The sequence below is a fragment of the Hypanus sabinus genome, chromosome 12 (genome assembly GCF_030144855.1).
Source record: "Hypanus sabinus isolate sHypSab1 chromosome 12, sHypSab1.hap1, whole genome shotgun sequence".
Classification (NCBI taxonomy): Eukaryota; Metazoa; Chordata; class Chondrichthyes; order Myliobatiformes; family Dasyatidae; genus Hypanus; species Hypanus sabinus.
This window is the reverse complement of record NC_082717.1, coordinates 28,058,468-28,079,330: the sequence shown is the minus strand read 5'-3', so window position 1 is coordinate 28,079,330 and position 20,863 is coordinate 28,058,468. Positions and strand designations below refer to the sequence as shown.

The 20,863-nt window shown below is 37.2% G+C and overlaps 1 protein-coding gene across 1 annotated transcript in view; it reads left to right on the top strand.

Moving 5' to 3' along the window:
- Positions 1-20,863, top strand: part of LOC132402722 (exportin-5) — a 114,568-nt gene that overhangs the window by 61,989 nt on the left and 31,716 nt on the right. Inside the window, exons 16-21 of the mRNA XM_059985688.1 lie at positions 5,292-5,333; positions 5,427-5,516; positions 9,331-9,530; positions 10,250-10,349; positions 11,587-11,768; positions 19,712-19,812. Coding sequence (XP_059841671.1) covers positions 5,292-5,333; positions 5,427-5,516; positions 9,331-9,530; positions 10,250-10,349; positions 11,587-11,768; positions 19,712-19,812 — 715 coding nt within the window. The remainder of the gene's footprint in view (positions 1-5,291; positions 5,334-5,426; positions 5,517-9,330; positions 9,531-10,249; positions 10,350-11,586; positions 11,769-19,711; positions 19,813-20,863) is intronic.

The window sequence follows — 20,863 nt, the reverse complement described above, 5'->3', positions numbered from 1 at the left end:
GTAATTTATTCGTATAGATAGAAGAGCGGCTGGCAAGAACAAAAGAGTTAGCATAATTAGTTTTCTTTCTGGGTGACAAAAGTTTAACAACTGGTGAGGTAGAATTGCAGTATGATTTAATGCTGTCTAACGTATGTAAATGAAAACACTGGAGATGTGCTTGCTAAATTGGTAGCATAGTGGCTAACAATGCTTTATAGTACCAGCAACCCTGGGTTCAATTCCTGCCACTGCCTGTAAGGAGTTTGTATGTTCTTCCTTTGACCTTGTGTTTTCTCTGGGTACTTTGGTTCCTCCCACAGTCTAAGGACGTACTGGTTAGTAGGTTAATTGACCATTGTAAATTGTCCCATGATTAGACTTGGGTTAAATCAGAGGTTGCTGGGTGGTGTGGCTTGAAAAACTGGAAGATGCTCAAATAAATCTGCTAAACAAAGGGAATAAGATAAGACTACAAAAAGAAAGAGATGGGTTAAATCAATGGGCAAAGATTTGGCAAATTGAGTAAAATGTGAGAAATTTTCCTCAAGTGAAAAAGATGCATGCCAGCTAAATAGGGAGATACAGGGGCTTAGGAAGTTATAATAACATGATGAGCATAATGTTAGTATCTGGCTATTGAAAACAGCGAGGAAAGCTGACAGTGTTATTGCTTAATGCAAAGGGAATCAAATAGAAGAAAAGGAGATAATGTAATTGCATACAGAGTTAAATAAGTCATCTGGAGTAAGTCGTACAGTAGTCTCCTTATTTAGAGAAGGAAATGAATTGGATGGAATTCAAAAATTATTGGACAAACATTTTGAACTGGGAGAAATTATCTTATGATGGAAAATTTGTATTTGCTTGAGTTTAGAAGATGGAGGGGCTTGATTAGATTATTTAAGAATCTTGCAAATCTTGACAGAATGTTGACCTTTTAAAACTAATTAGGTGAAACTTTTTCTGATGATGAGTCTTTGGAATCTGCTGCAGAGACTTCCAATTGGATTGCTGAAGCATAGTTTCAAAGTTCAAAAAATGTTTGAAGTAAATTTATTATCAAACTACAGATGCCACCATATACAACCCTGAGATTTATTGTCTTGTGGGCATTCACAGTAAATACAAAGAAACTCAATAGAAACAATAAAAGACCACACACAAGATGGAAAAACAGCCAAAGTGCAAGAGAAAACAAACTGTACAAATAGAAAAAAAATCATGAACATGAGATAAAGACTCCTTAAAAGTGAGACCATAGGTTGTTGGAACAGCTCATTGTTGGGGTGATTTGAAGTAATCCCCACTGGTTCAAGAGCCTGATGGTTGTGGTGTTATAACTGTTACTGAACTTGGTGGTGTGAATTGAAGCTCCTATACATTCTTCCTAATGGTAGCAGTGAGAAGAGAGCTTGACCTGGATGGTAGGGATCCATGATGATGGATGCTGCTTTCCAGTGATAAGGCTCCTTGTAGATCTGCTCATAGTGGGGAGGGCTTTACCCATGATGGACTGGGTTGTATTCACTACTTTTTGTAGCATTTTCTGTCCAAGAGCATGGTTTCTATGCCAGGCTGTGATGCAACTAGTTAGTATACTCTCCTCTGCACACCTATAGAAGTTTGTCACAGTTTTAGGTGACATGTCAAATCTTTGCAAACTTCTTAAAAAAAAAATGTAGCAGGCCTGCTGTGCTTTGTTTGCAAATGCACTCACCTGCTGGATGCATGACAGATCCTCTAAAATTGTAAGAGTGTAGAACAGACTTCCAACAGTTGTGGGTTTGATTGTAAACCTTAAAAGAAGTTTGGATACGTACATGGTTGGGAGGGGGATGAAAGGCTATGGTTCAAAGTTCAAAGTATATTTTATTATCAAAATACATTTAACTCACTATATAGAACCCAGAGTTTCATTTTCCTGTGGGCATACTCAATAAATCTAAAGAATAACAGACTGCTCAAATGGGATGTTCAACCAGAATTCAGAAGACAAAAATGTGCAAATACAAAATAAGAAATAATAATAAATAAGCAATAAATATTGAGAACATGAGAAGAAGAGTCCTTGGAAGTGAGTCCATTGGTTGTGGGAATATTTCAATAATAGAGCAAGTGAGTCCTTTGGTTCAAGAGCCAGATGGTTGAGGGGTAGTAACTGTTCCTGAACCTGGTGGTGTGAGTACTGAGGCTTTTGAACCACCTTCCCTATGTCCTGGACAGTGGGGGTCCCTGATAATGGATGCTGCTTTCCTGTGACAGTGTTTTTGTGTATATGTGCTCAATGGTGGGGAGGACTTTATCTGTGATGGACTGGGCCATACTGGGCCATATCCACTACTTTTTGTTTCCATACCAGGCTGTGATGCAGCTGGTCAATATACTTTCCACCATGCATCTATAGAAGTTTTGACAAAGTTTTAGATGTCATGCTGAATCTTTGTTTACTCCAAAGGAAGTAGAGGTGCTGCTGTGCTTGTTTTGTAATTGCATTTGTGAGCCGGACCCAGGACAGGTCCTCTGAGAGCTGTCTCTGTGATGGTTGTAGGAGTTGATTCTGTAACTGTAGGAAGTGGCTCCAACAACTCTGGACGCCTCTCTTCTGGACACGTTAGCATCAGGAACAGTGCGTGGCAAGCTGCTCAATCTGTTGATCTATCACAAGCCACCAGACAGAGCTTCATTTTCCATGATTAGTCATCCTCTTGAACTCAGATCCTGTAATTCTAGTGAGATGGAAATGGACCTAAACCCTGTGCTTTCAAAATATCCATCATTTAGTAGGAATGCAGTACTATATGAAATTTGATGTAAACAACAACACACACAAAATGCTGGTAGAACACAGCAGGCTAGGCAGCATCTATAGGGAGAAGTGATGTCGACGTTTTGGGCCGTAACCCTTTGTCAGGACTAACTGAAAGGAAAGATAGTATGAGATTTGAAAGTAGAGGGGGGAGGGGAAAATGCAAAATGATAGGAGTAGACTGGAGGGGGTGGGATGAAGCTAAGAGCTGGAAAGGTGATTGGCGAAAGTGATACAGAGCTGGAGAAGGGAAAGGATCATAGGACGAGAGGCCTCAGGAGAAAGAAAGGAGGGGGGGGGGGAAGCACCAGAGGGAGATGGAGAACAGGCAAACAACTAAATATGTCAGGGATGGGGTAAGAAGGGGAGGAGGGGCATTAACGGAAGTTAGAGAAGTCAATGTTCATGCCATCAGGTTGGAGGCTACCCAGCCGGTATATAAGGTGTTGTTCCTCCAACCTGAGTTTGGATTCATTTTGACAATAGAGGAGGCCATGGCTAGACATATCAGAATGGGAATGGGAAACTTGATGTATTATTATTATTTTTTTAAAACTTTTTTTATTGCATTTTTAAGTAGTTACAAAATGAAGTATGAAAAAAAATGTATATAACCCTTCCCCCCTCCCCTTAACCCCTCCCCCCAACTGCCCTATAGAAAAAAAAAGAGAAAGAGAAAAAAAAAGAAAGAAAGAAAGATTGTCTGGTTGTTGGAAAATCTCCACATGCTCTATGGAATTCATAAAAACTTTAATATGTATATTTATTTCTTTCCCCAAATGACCAATTGTTTCATCTTCAGAGCATCTATAGATTTAATCCTGTCTTTTGTAAATAAGGGCTCCAAATTTTCAGAAATGTTTCATATTTATCTCTTAAATTGTAAGTAGTTTTTTCTAATGGAATACAACCATAGATTTCTTTCTTCCAAGAGTCTATACTTAAATATGTATCCGATTTCCAAGTAACTGCAATAGCTTTTTTGGCTACTGCCAGTGCAATTTTTATAAATTCTTTCTGGTATTTATTTAGTTTGAGTTTTGGTTTTATCCCTTCAATATTACCTAATAAGAGTAATATTGGGTTATGAGGAAATTGTGTTCCTGTAATTTGTTCCAGTAAGAGTCTTAAATTTGTCCAAAAAGGTTGAATTTTAGAACAAGACCATGTAGAATGTAAAAAAGTACCAGTTTCCTGGTTACATCGGAAACACTGATCCGATAAGTTTGGATTTAATTTATTTATTTTTTGTGGTGTAATATATAGTTGATGTAGAAAATTATACTGCACTAATCTTAACCGAACATTTATTGTATTTGTCATACTATCAAGACATAGTCTTGACCAATTTGTTCCTTCAATTTTAATATTCAAATCACTTTCCCATTTTTGTCTTGACTTATGGATTCCTTGTTTAATTGCCTGTTTTTGAATCAAATTATACATACAAGATATAAATTTTTTAATATTTCCTTTTTGAATTAAAATTTCTATTTCATTAGGTTTCGGCAATAACATTGTTTGACCTAATTTTTCTCTTAAATAAGCCCTTAATTGAAAGTAACAAAATAAAGTGTTATTTGATACTTTATATTTATTCTTTAATTGATCAAATGACATTAATATACCTCCTTCAAAACAATTCCCTATATATCTAATCCCTTTTTGAATCCAAGGAAATTTGATGTATTAGTTTGAAAATCCGACCTTAATGAAATTAAGTGGTTGTGTTTTATACCTTAAGCTTAATGATTTCCTTTCCTGTCGCAGGATAAAGTTATTGAGTTAAATACCTCTGACTGAAGCAAAGTGAATAATATATTAACATTGCTCTCCAGAGATTCAGACACTTGAGAGATCAGAATTTGTCTGTAGTATTTGATGTTGTATGATCAATTAAGACTCTGAAATGATTATTCCGGGTTTTAATCTGTTTTGGAAGATGAACTGTTGTATTCTTCAATTATTTTAATATATTCTCAATTATATAATTGTATAGGCAGACCTTGCATGTGTCATTTTGGTTATGGATATTCTTGCTTTAGAGCTTTCACAAATCACCACCCCAAAATTTGAAGTGGAATAAAATTCATCTACAAAATTTGTATTGGCGTGGGTTGGGGGAGAAGAAACATGAAATGAGTTGATAGGTTTTTTGTTTCAACTCATTTCTTGCTTCATGCACAGATGACAACTTAATATTAATAGAAAATGTGATTTATGGATGATCTAGGAATGCATCCCTCCATTGATATTGGGCGTTGTTTGTAATAAGGTGTCCAGTTAATGCAATTTCATAGCCAGTTTGAATCTTCAAATTTGTTTCATTAATTTCCCCAGGTTCCTCACCAAACATTCTTCTCAAGTGATTAATTTTTTTTTGTATGTTTATGGATTTTTAAATAAGTATTTAGCATTAGTCCAGATAATTTTCATCAACTGTTGAATTAAATTCCGCACCATATTCACTTGGCAAGTAAATATAATTGTCATTTGTTTTTAGCTCTTTGCATCTGCTACTTTTGAAGTGGTTGAAGAAAGCCAGGTAGGACAACTTCCCTTGTTATAAGCAAAAAAAAAATTGTTTAGCATTTGCTAGCAGGTCTATACTTGTAATGTCCACCTATTGGGGTTGCAGGCTCCAAGGACTAGAGCGGTGAAAAATGTTCGTCGCCATGCTTGTTCTTCTATACTGAAGATGTGTCGAGATCACCCAGAACTGATTATGGTAAGTTCCAGAAAGTTGTTGTTTTCTGCAACAGGTATTACATTTGCTTACTGTGAAGGTTGCATTGAAACATTGTCTTCTGAAGCCAATACACAAGATGCATTACAAAGTTACTGACAAATCCAGTCTAAATAACTCTGGTTTGGGCAATTTATATCTAAAGTGTGGTGAGGATCTGAAATTCACTGTCAGAAAGAATGGCAGAAGGGGAAACCCACACTAACTTGAATGTGCTGTAACCTCCATGTTCCATGGAACTGGAAAATGACATCACTTCTGAAGTTCTTTGAATATAATGGCCTGAATAGGCTCCCTCCATGCTACATTATGTGAATGTGTCTATTGAGAAAGTACTGAATAGGTGAAGACCAGCACAAAATATTTAGTTCATTACCATTTCTTTGACCCACAGGACACGATGGGGTGCTGGTGTTATCTTTTCAAAGAAAGCTTATCTGGATCAATAAATGTGCCAGTGTTGAGTAAGAACATAGTTAGTACAAGGGCTTGGAATTTAAAATGTCTGACACTTTTGCTATGTTAGATTTTTAATTTGACCAAGGATGAGATGCAGGTTGATGCGATAGTAAGGAATGAAAATGAAATGTCAGCACTCATTTCAAGAGGACTAGAATATAAAAGCAAGGGTGTAATTGCTGAGGCTTTATAAGATATTGGTCAGATTGCACTCGACGTAATGTGAGCAGTTTTGGTCTCCTTATCTAAGAAAGGATATGCTGGAATTGGAGAGAGTCCAGAGGAGAGTGATCACAAGAATGAAAGGGTTAATCTGTGATGGGTATTTGATGGCTTTGTGCCTTTACTTGCTGGATAAGAATGAGGAGGGATCTCAGAGAAATCTACCAAATATTGAAAGTCTGAGATAAAGTGGACATGAAGAGCATGAGGGACTAATTTCACGATGGATACTCGTGATGTTAAACCCGATTCTGATTCTGCATGTTCCCAATAGTGGAAGAGTCTAGGACCAGAGGGCACAATCTCAGAATAGAAGGATGTTTCTTCAGAACAGAGATGAGGAGGAATTTCTTTAACCAGCAGATTGTTTTTTCTGTGGAATTCATTGCCATGGACACCATGGAGTCCAAGCCACTGAATGTATTTAAAGCAGAGGTTGATGGGTGCTTGATTAGTATGAGTGGCAAAGGTTATGAGGTTAAGAGGGATGGAATCACAAACAGAAGAAAATCTACAGAGGCTGGAAATCCAAGTAATACACACAAAATGCTGGAGGAATACAGCAGACCAATCGTAATCGACGAAACGTTGATTGCACTCTTTTTTTCCATAGCGACTGCCTGGCCTGCTGATGATGATGATGTTGACTCAGGCCTGAGAGGCCAGTGTCGGGCATTTTCATGCTTACAAGGTGCGGAACGAAAGACTGTGTGGCGTTCCACTCCTCACACAGATGTTTTTGCAGTATTTTTCTTTATTTTACGAGGTCGATTTGCAAGCTTGCACTCAACCTGGCATGGATAGAAAGTGTACATGGGAACGGCCCAACTGGATTCGAACCCAGGAACCTCCGTTCTAGAGTCTGGTGCTGCTGTCACTGCGCCACTGGCCTGCTGAGTTACTCCAGCATTTTGTGTGTGTTGCTGAGAGGGAAAATAAATCAGCCATGGTGGAACAGACTCGATGGAGATAGGATAGAAGTGTACAAAATTATGAAGGAAATAGGGTAAATGTAAGCAAGCTTTTTTCACTGAGGTTGAGTGTGATTAGAACTAGTGGTCATAGGTTAAAGGCGAAAGGGGTGTGAGTGTGGAATGAGCTACTAGCAGAAGTAGTGGAGACATGTTCAATTGCATCATTTAGAGAAGTTTCAGTACATGAATTGGAGGGGTATGGACCAAATGCAGAGCGAAGGGTCTAGACAATAGTTTGTGTGGTCTAGATGGGCCAAAGGGCCTTTTTCTGTGCTCTGTGACTTTGACTTTCTTTATGTTTATGCAGCAGTTGTTGCCATTGTCCTTTCATTATAAAGTGTCCATTGTAATTTTCACCGGATCCATCAGGATTCCTTACCAGCAAACATGTTCCTTTCCCCTTCTCTCTCTTCCCAGCATTTAAAAGATTACGTCCAAAGTGACTCTTTGCACTTCTGTCTCATTCTATCATTCCCCATGCGTGGCACTTTCCCCTGAAACCACAGGAGATTCACCACCTGTCCTTCACTTCTTCCCCTCCCCCCTCCCTTCCCACTATTCTGGACCCAAACAATCTTTCCAGCTAAGATGGTGATTAAGTTGCACTTCCATTCCAGCATGTACATTAATTGTAGTACCATGTTTCCTTTTCCACTCTGGAGAGACCAAATGCAAAGTGATCACTTTCTGAAACAGCTGCAGTCATCTTCAGAAATTACTTTGAGCATCCTGCCACTTCAATCCATAATTTCATTCTGATTAATCTGTCCTTGTAGCTTCCTGCACTGTTGCAACAATTCAAAATGCAAACTGAAGTAACAATAGCCCATTATCTTTTTGGGTATATTGCAGCCTACTATTGAATTCTCCAACTTTAGGTAACATCAGATTTCTTCCTCTCTGCAATAAATATCATTTTGTACTTAACCTGTCATCTTTCTTTTCCTGTGCATAGCTTGTCCTGCTGGATATACCTTAAAATGCCAGAACCACATTAGCAACAAGTTACACAGTTATGGTAGCTTAATCTGATCCGACAACCATTCACTGCATCCACCACTACTGCATAGTAGGAAAAATCTGGTTTCTGTAAGATGCACTGCAGCTGCCCACCAAGACTCCTTGGGCAGCAAATATGTGTCTTCCAAATCTATGAACTGTATTAGCTGGAAATTTGAGAAGTGCAATTGGGGATGGGTAATTTAATGCTGTTTCAACCTGTGAGGTTCATAACCAACACTTCAATGTAGAAAGAAGAAAATTGACGAGTGACTTCATTTTATTGGAGCAATTCTATTTGTTCCCCTGTTGCCTCACCCTCCCTCTGCTACTACCTAGGCTAGCTTGTTTCTGTTTCTGGTCTGTTGAAAGGCTTCTAATCAGAAAAATTAACTGTTTGTCTCTCTTGGATGATTCCAGGCCTGTTTAGTTTTTTTTTTCTACAGTGTTTCATTGACTTGGCTTTTCTTGTCCTGCTTGTGTGCTTCTGGTCTGCCAGGCAGGTTCCACAACATTTTCATTAAACCTTGGATCAGTGAAAGGAGTTAATGTGCTGATGACTGTTGTCATTGAGCTCTTTAAGTTTAGTCTTCTTTCCGACTGACAACTATTGTGTGTTTCGCAGTTCTGATGAAAGGTCAGTTGTTTATCTTCTCACAGTTGCTGCCTGATCTGCTTAGAATTTTTCAGTATTTTCTGTTACTTGCCTCAGAGACTTGGTCTGACCCTGAGCTCACTGACCCTCCACTGTTGATTCTCTGGAGTTTCTTTCTGACCAAATTGATTTCCTGCAGGTGCTCTGAATGTTTCCTTGCATGTTGCAAAGACATGCTGGTAGGTTAATTGACATAGGGCAGTATGCAGTCCAAAATTGTCAAAAGAATAAGAGTAAGAGAATAATTGGTGGGCAAATGAGGAAAAATAAGCTGGAGGAGAGAATGAGGAAGGGGGAAATCAAACCAACGTGTGCCAGCCCGGAACTGATGGGCTGAATGATGGCCTCCGGTGTTACAATAAATCTTTAATGGATTGCAGTGGAAAATAATGAGGTAATGAAAAGCTGTTCATATTCTATGCAATAGGATTTATTATTTTGCATCTGAATTGTAAAAGTTGTATCTAAATCTTTTGTTTATATTTAGCCAGTCTTTGAAATGTTCTATGCCCATGTCAAACGTCTACAACAAGATGAAAGGCAACTTACACAGTTAGAGAAGTGTGCTTTAATGGAATCGTTAGTTCTTCTGAGCAATCAATTCAAGAATTATGAACGACAGAAAGCTTTCCTGGAGGAGCTCATGGCCCCTGTCACTAACCTTTGGTTGTCTGAGGAAATGCAAAGGTATATTTTTGAGTATCTGACTATTTTGTATAGTTACTTTAATACATCTTTATGAATATTTATAACTATAAGAAGTCAAGTCATTGACTATTTAGTTGAACTTGAGCATTTGAGATTAAATAAGATGACATGTTTAATATTGTGACCTAGATGCATAATAAGGATGCTGGCAACCTTTTAAGAAATAAGCGTACAAATATAATTGGGTAGTGATTTAAAACTCTCAAATTTTTGAAATATTTGAGGCAAGGAAAGAGAAGCCATGGGAAAGTGAATTCATGTTGGCACTAATTTGGAATGCATCATGAACAGCTAGATGTAGTCTAGACGGTGTATTCAAGAGGTTAATACAAAGGAAGTCTCAAGTAGAGTTGGTAATTTTCTGATTGAAATCTTTATTTTTCTTTATATTTTGTTGGAGATGTGAAAGATGGTTGTATTCACTTAGATGAGGACCCTTTAACAAAAAAAATCACGGCATATGCCAGTGATATTAAACCTGATTCTGACCTGATTTTGTCTCCTAATCGTTAAATTTTAAGAACTTAATATTATTAAGAGCAAACTTGAAAAATTAGTCTGAAAAGTGAGATTTCTATTTGAAGCCAATTTCAGCAATTTAGTGACTTGAGCTTCAAGCACAAGATAACCAATGAGTGTGACTTGAGGCTGTTATCTTGCTTTGGTATAATACACTTAAGGATTACTTTGTGTTGCAGTGTGCTGTCAGATCCAGCGATGTTTCTTTCATACATTGGTGCAGATGTCACTCCCGATGATCCAATTCGAGAGGATCCTGCAGGCATCAATAGATCTAGGGTACGTGCATGTTTATTGTTAAATAATTGCAAAGGAACTACAGTTATTTGCGTGGATTCTATCTGGAAATGCTTAATTCAATATCATCAAACTGACAGCTGTCGATTTTGGAACAACTGGAGAACCATTTTAGTTTTAAGACTCCACTAATCTCTCTCCTGCTAACATGTAGATGTTATGGTTCATTTCATCAAAAATTATCTTTTATTCAATCCTAAATTTAGAAGCCATTTAACAAAGGAATCCATCTTAAGGGATGGTAATGGAAAATATCAAGGCCTGCTGTTCACTGTCCATGGTGAAGACTTCAACCAGTATATCTGAACAAAATATTACAAAAAAATAACTCCAGAACTGTAAGGTGCTTTTTCTTTAAGTTGGGAGGGAAATATTTAAAGAGCTTATGAAATGGCTTTTTAAATTGCCAAGACATGAAATAAAATGATCGTGGCGTGGTGACTTGTAAGTGGGGTATGAATTCAGGCAAAATGGTTGTCTAATATTTATTATGTGTCAGTGAAAAACATTGTTTTAGAAAGTGCTTCATTTGTTTGTGGCATTGTTTCATTATGGTGGACAGAATATGCTCTGTTGGGATGTTGTGGAGTAGCTTCTATGATTCGGAATTGTAATAAGATACTGAAGCCAGTTAATGATTGTTGCATTTCCTTCAGATGTTATTGGCCAGTTGCCACAATTGTGCCTTTTGTGATGGAAATGTTGAAAAGAGAAAGACTTCCTTCTGAAAATTGTTTTTCTGCTGTTAGTAGTCTGAAGGGTCTGGTCAGATATTGTAGAGGTGAAAGGTCGGTCAGATATTTTAGAGGTCAGAGGTCAAACCTGATTTGTCCATTGATTCTACATTGTTTGTAGAAAGAGCTTTGTAGTTTTGTTTTCTGGTAAAGACAAGGTATCAGAAGGTGGTGAGATTTAATTGTGTATCTGCTATTTTGTCTCCAAAATTAAAAAAGTGTCTGCTTGGTATGTAGAAATTCTGCAGAGTGCCTGTGTGCGGTATTACGTTTGGATATTCTTTGTACTTTCATGCACGTTGCCAGCGTTTTCAATGCACAGTATTCCATCTTGAAGCATCTTGTCCCTAACTATTGCAATAGTTGCAATCAGGATTTATCAATGTAGTAACCTGGAGGTATTGAGCCACAGGTACTACTGGTAAAGGTCAATTCAGTTTTTGCCAGAGTTTTCTTCATCTCTGCTTTTTACCTTATTTTGACAGATCAGCTTGTGTGTTTACACCATACTTGGAGTTGTGAAGCGGGCTCGCTGGCCTACTGACCTGGAGGAGGCAAAGGCCGGAGGGTTCGTGGTTGGATTCACACCCAGCGGGTCTCCGATCTACCGCAACGCCTGCGCTGAGCATGTCATCAAACTTCTTGACAACCTGCTCGCCCTGATAAGGTGAATCAAGTTGGACAAGAGTAGCAGCACATAAACCAAAGGCATTGCACTAACACTGGATTTAGGCCGGCAACGTGGTCTTACACCAGTGAAAAATAAACAAACAAGTGCACTTATCAGCCAGTCTGCATAGTGCTCTTTTACCTATTCCTTAATTTGAGCTTGGATGTTGTTGCTTGAAATCTTGTATTGCAGGTTATTGAGCAATAATTGAGACAGTGTGATTTGTTTTGTATAAATTACCATTTAGTTCTAAACGTAGATCATGTCCCAATTCAAAAGTTCCCTTGCTTAACTTTTTTCTTCGAAGTTTTGTTTTATTTTTACACTAAGGGGAAAATTCAGGTATGTATCCAGGTAAGTTAGTTCTTTTGGACTTGCTGGTGACCATACTGGATGGAGCAAATTCCTAATGACTATTCAGATTTTTGAGTAGGATTCTATCAAATTTTGAAAATTGGCCTTTTTGACCACAGTAACTCTTCACACAAGTTCAAAAGTAATTTACTTGCATTATGAAATCTGGAAGTTGGAAAGCCTATTCTGTTTATTTTTAAAATAAAAATGACTTGATGCATTTTCTTCAAAGCATTGTATGGTAATTTGCCTTAACATATTTTCCTATTCATGATTAATGAGAATAGAATTAAAATCCTGGCATAATATATTAAATACATTGATATAATTTTTTTGTATCATTTGCACAAGTTGACCTGCAACTAAAATATATTTTAAAATACTTAAGTCCTTTATTCTCTGGAAGTAATTTTTCATGTGCATTCTTGAGCCCATTCTTGTTGAAATTATAAAATAATTGCTAAATGTTTTAATCTACTTAAAAGCCAGTTTATTTGGTGAATCCTTCCATTTCATTTTTCCCCCTGCATAGTTTAGCAAAACGTATGGAAATCCTAGATTTTAAATAAAATGACACATAAATACAGCCTGTTTTAATTATAAGCATATTTTGTATTTAGACTTTTATAATTTTTATCCATGTTGAGATGCAGCTTAGACACTTATGCAAACATGCCTCCCAAAAATAGTGAATCTGTTAATGAGATTGACATATTTATAATAATCCTATAAATGAGTTCCATTTATTTACTTAACTAGAATTAATGAGAAACATTAGCATTTAGGCTATCTAGTTGAATTTGAGCACAGTGGGTAAGTTTAAACTATTTCTGCAATATCAGTAAAGAATGGAACACCTAATCTAGTTAGGAGGGGGAATGAAAACTAGGGCTATCAATGTGCTACACTTCTTTGTGGAGACTGGTTCCATTTGTTCAAACACCAAAGATCATTTTCTGACTATTTCTTTATGAATTATGCTGCTTAATGTTTTGTAGACTTCAGTTGCCTCTTCCCATTAATAGCTGGTACCAGCTATTAATGGCTAAGTTTTCCTGGAGACGCTTGAGTCACTTCATCGTGTTTGGAAAATTAATGGGATTGGAAGCAGTAATCAACAACTTAGTTTGTTTGCAGAATATCAAATTGCATTGCGTGGCAACTTTGTATATACAGTGGATTCCAGCTAATGTGGACCCATAGAACCAGTATATTTTGGCCCTGTTAAGTAGCTGTTGAAGTTTCATGGATATATTTAAAACAATATTTTATAAAAAGACAAACTACCATTTAGCTGAGTAACAAATTATGTATTGAAATGAAACACAGAACAAATTGTAACACTATGTGTGCTTCTATAGTACCATAAACTGTTCCTAACATTTGTTGGCGGGGGAATTAATGCAGTGTATACTTCCATGAATGGGATGCCCAGGGAGGAGTAGCATATCTGTTCAAGGGGCTTGTGTCCATTCTGGAGCAACTTTGATTCCCACCAGATACTTGGCTTGTATCCAGGCAGCTGTTTGCATATGACAGCAGCCACACCCTGGTCAGTCGCTTCAGTAAGTGGGCTAAACAAGGTGAGGGTAGTTCAACCAACTCTCTTGAGATCCACTACCAATCTGATTTTCCCAATTGATGTGCACGTTGAAATCTCCCATGACTATCATAACATTGCTCTTTTGATACTCCTTTTCTGTTTCCCGATGTAATCTGTGTTCCAAGTCCCAGCTACTGTTGGGAGGCCTGTATCTGCCTTTTCTATTTCCGGTTGTAGTCTGTGGCCCACGTCTCAGTTACTGTTGGGAGACCTGTATATAACTGCCATCAGGTCCTTCTACTGTTAACTTGGCCCAGAAGGATTCAACATATTTCGATCTGATCTTTCTTCTGATTTGATGCTGTTGTTTACCAGCAGAGCCATGCCACCTCTGCCTACCTTTCTCTCCTTCTGATAAAAGTATAATCTTGGACATTCTGCTCCCAACTACAACCATCCTTCAACCACGATTCAGTGATTACCAAAACATCATACCTGGCAATCTGTAATAGTGCAACAAGATCGTCTACCTTATTTTTTGTACTCCGTGCATTGAAATATAACACTTTGAGTACTGTATTTACCACCGTTTCTGCATCCCTCCTATCATCTGCCTGACCTTCCAGACAGTTGTCTGCAAGCCATCTTTTTTTTTAAACCATCCATCCTGGGTTCCTTCACTCCAGTTTCCATCCCCCGTCAATTAGTTTAAACCCTCCCCAATAGCTCTAACAAACCTGCTCGTGAGAATATTGGACCCCCTTAGATTCAGGTGCAACCTGTCCCTCTTGTGCAGGTCATGCCTCCCCTAGAAGAGATCCCAATGATCCTAGAATTTGAAGCCCTGCCCACTGCACCAGCTTCTCAGCCACGCGTTAATCTGTCAAATCATCCTGTTTCTAGCCTCACTGGTGTGGCACAGGCAGCAATCCAGAAATTACTACCCGGGAGATCCTGCTTCTCAGCTTTCTGCCATGTCTCTAAATTCTCTTTCAGGACCTCTTTGCTTTTCATTGGACCAATATATACCAAGACATCTGGCTCCTCTCCCTCCCCCTCCAAAATGCCAAAATTATATCTCAATTTAAATATTTCAATTTCATTAAGAACCGTTCTAGTTTTTCCTAATTTCACTGTAAAATTAGTTTATTTGTGATAAGTCTATACATGTATCTTTTTAAAAAGATTAACTATTTAAGCTTTCACTTGTTCAAATTGCATTACTAGTACATCAGTGTGTTAATTTGCAGCTCCAATGATTCTAATCATTTCACAAATGAATTACTGAAGTCTGCCTCTCTCCTCACTACTTATGTTTTTACCTACTTTGAAATTGTGTCCTGCTTAGCATTTAAAAATAGGTGTGATCCAATTTTGTACTTTAGTTCAAAAACAATTGTTAATCATTCATGTTTCCTGAGTGTTTCAGTATTCTGACATCAGTCTTAATACTTGAACAAGTTTGTTTTGAGTTAACCAACTTTTTTTTCCCCCCCCCCAAATGTAATTTTATTCCAGGGTTTTAATCACTCGAACTTTTCCCCACTACCTAATCGTAGCTTCATTGACCTTTGCTGTTTGTAGGTAAAATTTAAAAATGTCTTTTCTTTGGATGCTAGAGCTCGCTTTATAATGTTTGGTGGTGTTTGGGTGGTTAAGTGGGTGGAGATGAAGAAGACATTGCTAATACTTCAGACAGCTGATGCACTTCCAGAGATGGTCACTGGAATGTGGCGATAAGTGGCAACCATTGATGTTTTTATCTTCTATCAGTACTTAAACAACTTGTTATGGGTCCAAAAGTGCCATCCCTGCCCTTTCACCTGCATGCCTCCAGTCATGTCATTGCTATTCCATTCAATGAAGCTAAGCTACACTGGAGAAGAAGTCTGCAGAATTACCTTGACTAAAATTTAATTGAATTGAATGGTCTGGGCTGAATGCTTGATCCATTGATATGAGAGAAATTTGATCAACAGTGTATTGAAGATGTTTTTGTTCTCACAACTGGAGAAGTTACAACTTTAAGTAAAGCAGAAAATTTTCATAGATAACATAAATTTAAAGTTTGAAGATCAAAGGTGTGCCATACAGTTGTGATGTTGCAGAAGAAGTACCCTGCTGTGTACTTCATATCTGAAGAAATGATCTCTTATTGTTAACTGCTGGAGCTTCCTTGACATATGTCTTGTCTGTGGTGTGTTTTAAATCGAGCAATATTTAGTTATTTGCCTATGTGAAGTTATATGCACATGTTGGTGCTTGAAGAAATTTTGTTATACTGCTTTGAAGTATTGAAATCTGATTGTAATCTCACTTGCTTAAAACATCTGGTCTGTAAAAGATTGATCTGATGGCAAATCAGTACTCTTTAAAATTATGCAGTGGTCTGGTAGGGTAAATAAAGATTTCGTCTTCTAGAAGAGATGGAAGCTACTGGCTGCAAATAGAGTCAGCATTAGACTCCAGAAATTTGGATAGAATTTCATTATCAGAGTGATATGAATGAAAAATGGATTAATAAGCTCCAAGACCTAGGCCTATACCTTCTTGTGGAACTGGATCCTTGATTTCCTTAATTTCAAACCTCAAGTCAGTTTGGATTGGCAACAACATCTCAACAATCACCATCAGTACAGGTGAACCACAGGGCTATGTGCTCAGCTCCCAGCTGCCTTACTTACCACTGTCATTGGCCAAATCAAAGGTGGCGATGAATCAGCAATATAGGAGGCAGTTTGAAAATCTGCCTGAGTGGCGCCTCTAACTCAATGCCAACAAGACCAAAGAGCCGATTATTTACTCAAGTAGTAGAAAATCAGAGGTTCATGCACCAGTCTTCATCGGGTGATCAGAGGCAGAGAAGGTCAACAACTTCAAGTTGCTTGGTGTTATTATTTCAGAGGATTTGTCCTGGGTCCAGCACATAGGTGCCATTATGAAGAAGTCACAGAAGTATCTCTACTTTCTTACAAGTTTGCCAAGATTTGGAATGTCATCTAAAACTTTGACAAACTTTTGTAGATATGTTGGGTAACTGACTGGTTGCATCACTGCCTAGTATGGAAACACCAATGCCCTTGAATGGAAATGCCTACAGAAAGTAGTGGATATAGCCTAGCCCATCATAATTAATGTCCTCCCCAAAGAACGGTGTTGCAGGCAAGTAGCATCCATCATTGCAGACTCCATCATTCAGGCCCTGCACTTTGCTTGCTGCTATCATCAGGAAAGAGTTACAGAACCCTCAAGACCCACACCACCAGGTTCAGGAATAGTTATTGTCCCTTAACCATCATGCTTGTGAACCAGAGGGGTAACTTCACTCACTGCAGTACTGAACTGTTCCCATGCCCTATGGACTCAGTTTCAAGGACTCTTCATCTCATGCGCTTGATAATTTATTATTTTTTTATTATATTTCTTTTGCATTTGCATGGTTTGTTTGTCTATCTTGTGTACAGTTTTTTACTGATTCTATGGTGTTTCTTTGTATCTGCTGTGAATGGCCACAAGAAAATGTGTCTCAGCATGGTATGCAGTGACTTATATGTACTTTAATAATAAATTTACTTCGAACTTTTGTAGATCTTGTAAGTGTTCTTGATACCAATAGAATGTGTTGCATAATAGTTGAGTAAATATTTCACCAATTGATCTAGTTCACTGAATTTTCTTTTTGGAAACCTCTTCATCCTTCATAAATTAGATTTGGATAATATCATACTTTGTCTCACAAATTTAATATTTTAAAGACAGCACCATAAAATTATGATTTGTTCTTTGATAATGTACATAATTTGTTGTAAATAATGTTATCTATTTCCAGCAACATTTATTGAGGATTCTTAAATAATTCACTTGGCTTTTCATAGTATATTTTAATGGTTTGCAATTTTGCAAATTCCTGCATTGCTCGAGTTTGCCAGAAATGTCTTTCATTGAAGTATTATTTGAGCTTGGTAGTGCACAAGTTGCATTTTGATTTTCAGAGGTTGTGAAGACTTCATGTTTATTTGAATATCTTGCATTTGAATGTTAAGTTTATCAGGAATTTAATATATTCAGAATCAGTGGAGGAGTAGGAGAGCGTGCTTGGTCTTTCTGTTAATTGTAGTGGTGTAATTGTTGGCTTCGTGCTGTGGAGAAGGTATCGTCTCAGACTTGAAGCTGAATTGATCATTTTAAAATGGGACAGTTAATGTTTTAAAATTGAGAAGTAAAGGAAATTTAAGAAAGAGGTGGCACATTTTGTATGAGTTAAGAGTTGATTGTGTAGTTTGAGTCAGAATGAGAGGCTGTGCATCTGAGTATCTGTACTTTGAAGTAGCAGTTTGGCTAGATTGCACTCTAACCAGGTATGTAAGATTGTTAATTCTGGGAAAAAGAATCATTTTTTTAATATCCCAATTAATGCTTAAAAGTATCCTGAAACTCGTATTTATTTAATTAGTGTTCATGAATTAAATTGAAAATGGAGTCTGTAGAGTGTATTAATTTTAAGTACATACAGGTAAGTGGTATTTTCTCAGCATTGCTGTGTAATTTGTGTTTCTTTTATTGTTCTCTGCTTACACATCTTTTTCAACCCTATTGTCTATTTGTTTCAACTCTTTCTTTTCTTTATTCTCTTGCTTGTTGTAAGAACATGTACTCAACAATTATTTTCCATGTATGTCATGACTTAATGCATTTACTGGAAATGGTGTTGAAATATTTACGTGGAATTGAGATTTTTTGATGAGCAAATAAAGAAAAAGTTCTTCTGCCATAACCTAAGATTTGGTGCAATCAGTGTGTCATCTGTTAATTAGTGATGCCCTCCAATCGTCTAGGAACATTGTCTTTGTATCACACTTCTTGGAGCCAATTCTCAGTGGACAATAATTTTTAGGTGAATGCGGGTGTGGGAAGATAAAATTAATGCGGATGTGTGAAGAAATTATTTTGGGCATATAAAATTGTAGTAGAATTAAAGACGTAATTATCAAGACATTTTTGTGTTTTTTATTGCCAACCTTAGATTTGGCAGAAGAATATTGTTCATCTTTTCCACTACACTATATCCCCTCTACAAATGAACAGAATTTGTTTTCATCCCATTTGTAGTGTTTTCCTTGATATTCCAGTAAATTATGTGGACTAAAATTTAACTTTGTGGGGATACTTTTACATTTGTTTACACTTGATTGTATCCCCAAATATGCTTTCAGTAAATAATTTGAATTGATATAGAATTTTATTTGACCTCCAATGATGATATTTCCAAAAATATTAATCATTCTTATCATACCAATCTTCTAGCTGAATGTTTGTTTTTATTATTTGGCTTTCATAAAGGAAATTGTTTACAATATTAATTATCAGTTTCTTGTTCAGTTTTGTTCTCTGCATTAAACTCTGCTGAGACTGCCAGCAGATTCAACCTCTGAGAGACTACTACATGGGATGAAAATCTGTTCACAATTTGGGTGGAAAAGGTCAGGGCACCTGTTGACTCATTTGATATGAATATGGTATTACAAAATACAAATTGTGTTGTCATAATTAAAAAGCTGTCTTTGACTTGGATTAGAATTTGGTATTAACATGACAGGGATGTTGTGTGCCGATTTATGTTCAGTGCAATTAGAGCCTTGAACATGCAGGGGAGTATTGCTATTTTGAATACTCTACCCCATCTAAGTCTTCTGGTAGTTGACTGGAGCTGATGCCACTTTAATTAAAAGTGGAGTGATTGGAGGTATTTGCAGAAGACTTTTAGTTTACCAGTTGCCTTTCATTTGCTCTCAACAGATGCTTGGCTTCTGCAGAGGGGTTCTGCACTACAAGACCAAACACTGAAAGAGTGGGACAAAAATTCCCCAGTGGTGGCACTTAGTGGCACAAGATAACTATGTGATCTTCCTGTCTGATTTGATTTGTGGAATTGTCTTAAATCTATTTCACTCCAATGCCTTCATGTCCCTTTTATGATGGTGTTTAAATCACAAGGGATTAAGTAATGGAACTTATTAATGTTATTATGTTTTCTCGTTTACAGGACTCATAACAATCTTTGGCTCCCAGAAATGTTGGCACAGCTGAGCCCCCACTTCATGAAAGCCCACGACATGCTGGAAGTGGAAAAAAATGCTATCCTTGGTATATGTATAATTCCTTAATTTTGGAGATTTATCTCACCTATGGGGTAATTAGCCAGTAATCTTAAAAGTAAGACTTCACTTAATTGTGAAACCTTAATTACATAATCTTTCGCAAGAAATCTATTCAATTTCTTTATAACATTTTTAACATAGTGTAGGTTAATTTCAGCATATCTTGAAATTGAGTTTGAACCTTAAGCTGAATCGTGGCGGTGATTCTCAATATAGATCTTTGTATTTTTAGTACTAATCTGGATACAAAGGGCCAGGAAGAAATCAATGAAGGTTTTGAATAATGCAAAAGAGAACTTTCCTAGTGTTTATTTTTCCCCACTTTTCTTATATTTCTGGTGATTGTTTTACTTCAGATGTTTTAAGTTTGTTTTTGTCAGTATTGGTTTGTTAGGATGTAGTTTCATTAAGTATAGGGTAACTGCATATTAGTATTTTTTTGTATCTGGGAAGGTTTTTGAAATCACTAATAATTTTGAGGAATATCAAGTTGAATCAGATTTTCAAACATCAGTACATTAGTGTCAGTAAGTGTTCTGAAGTTAATGGAGTCATAGAACACTACAGCAGTGAATCTGGCTCTTTAGCACCTGTACTATACCTCTCCCATCCTTGTACTATTCCAAATTTCTCTTAAGTATTGCAATCAAACTCACATCCACCTGTTCCACTGGTAGCTTGTTCCACGTTCACATCACCCACTGAGGGAAGAAGTTCCTCTGCAGGTTCCCCTTAAATAATTTACCTTTCACCTATAACCAATATTCTAATCTTGCATGACCTCATTGGAAAAAAGCCTGCTTGCATTTACTTTATCAATACCCCTCATAATTTTGCAGATCTCATTAAAATCTCCCCACATTTTCTTGCTTCCATGGAATAAAATCCTAACCTATTCAACCTTTACTGGTTCTCAAGTCTAAGCAACATCCTGGTAAATTTTCTCTGCACTCTTTTTTTTGATATCTGTCCTCTAGGGAGGTGACCATAAATGTGTACAGTTCTCGAAATATGGCCTCAGCACCATCTTAAACAAT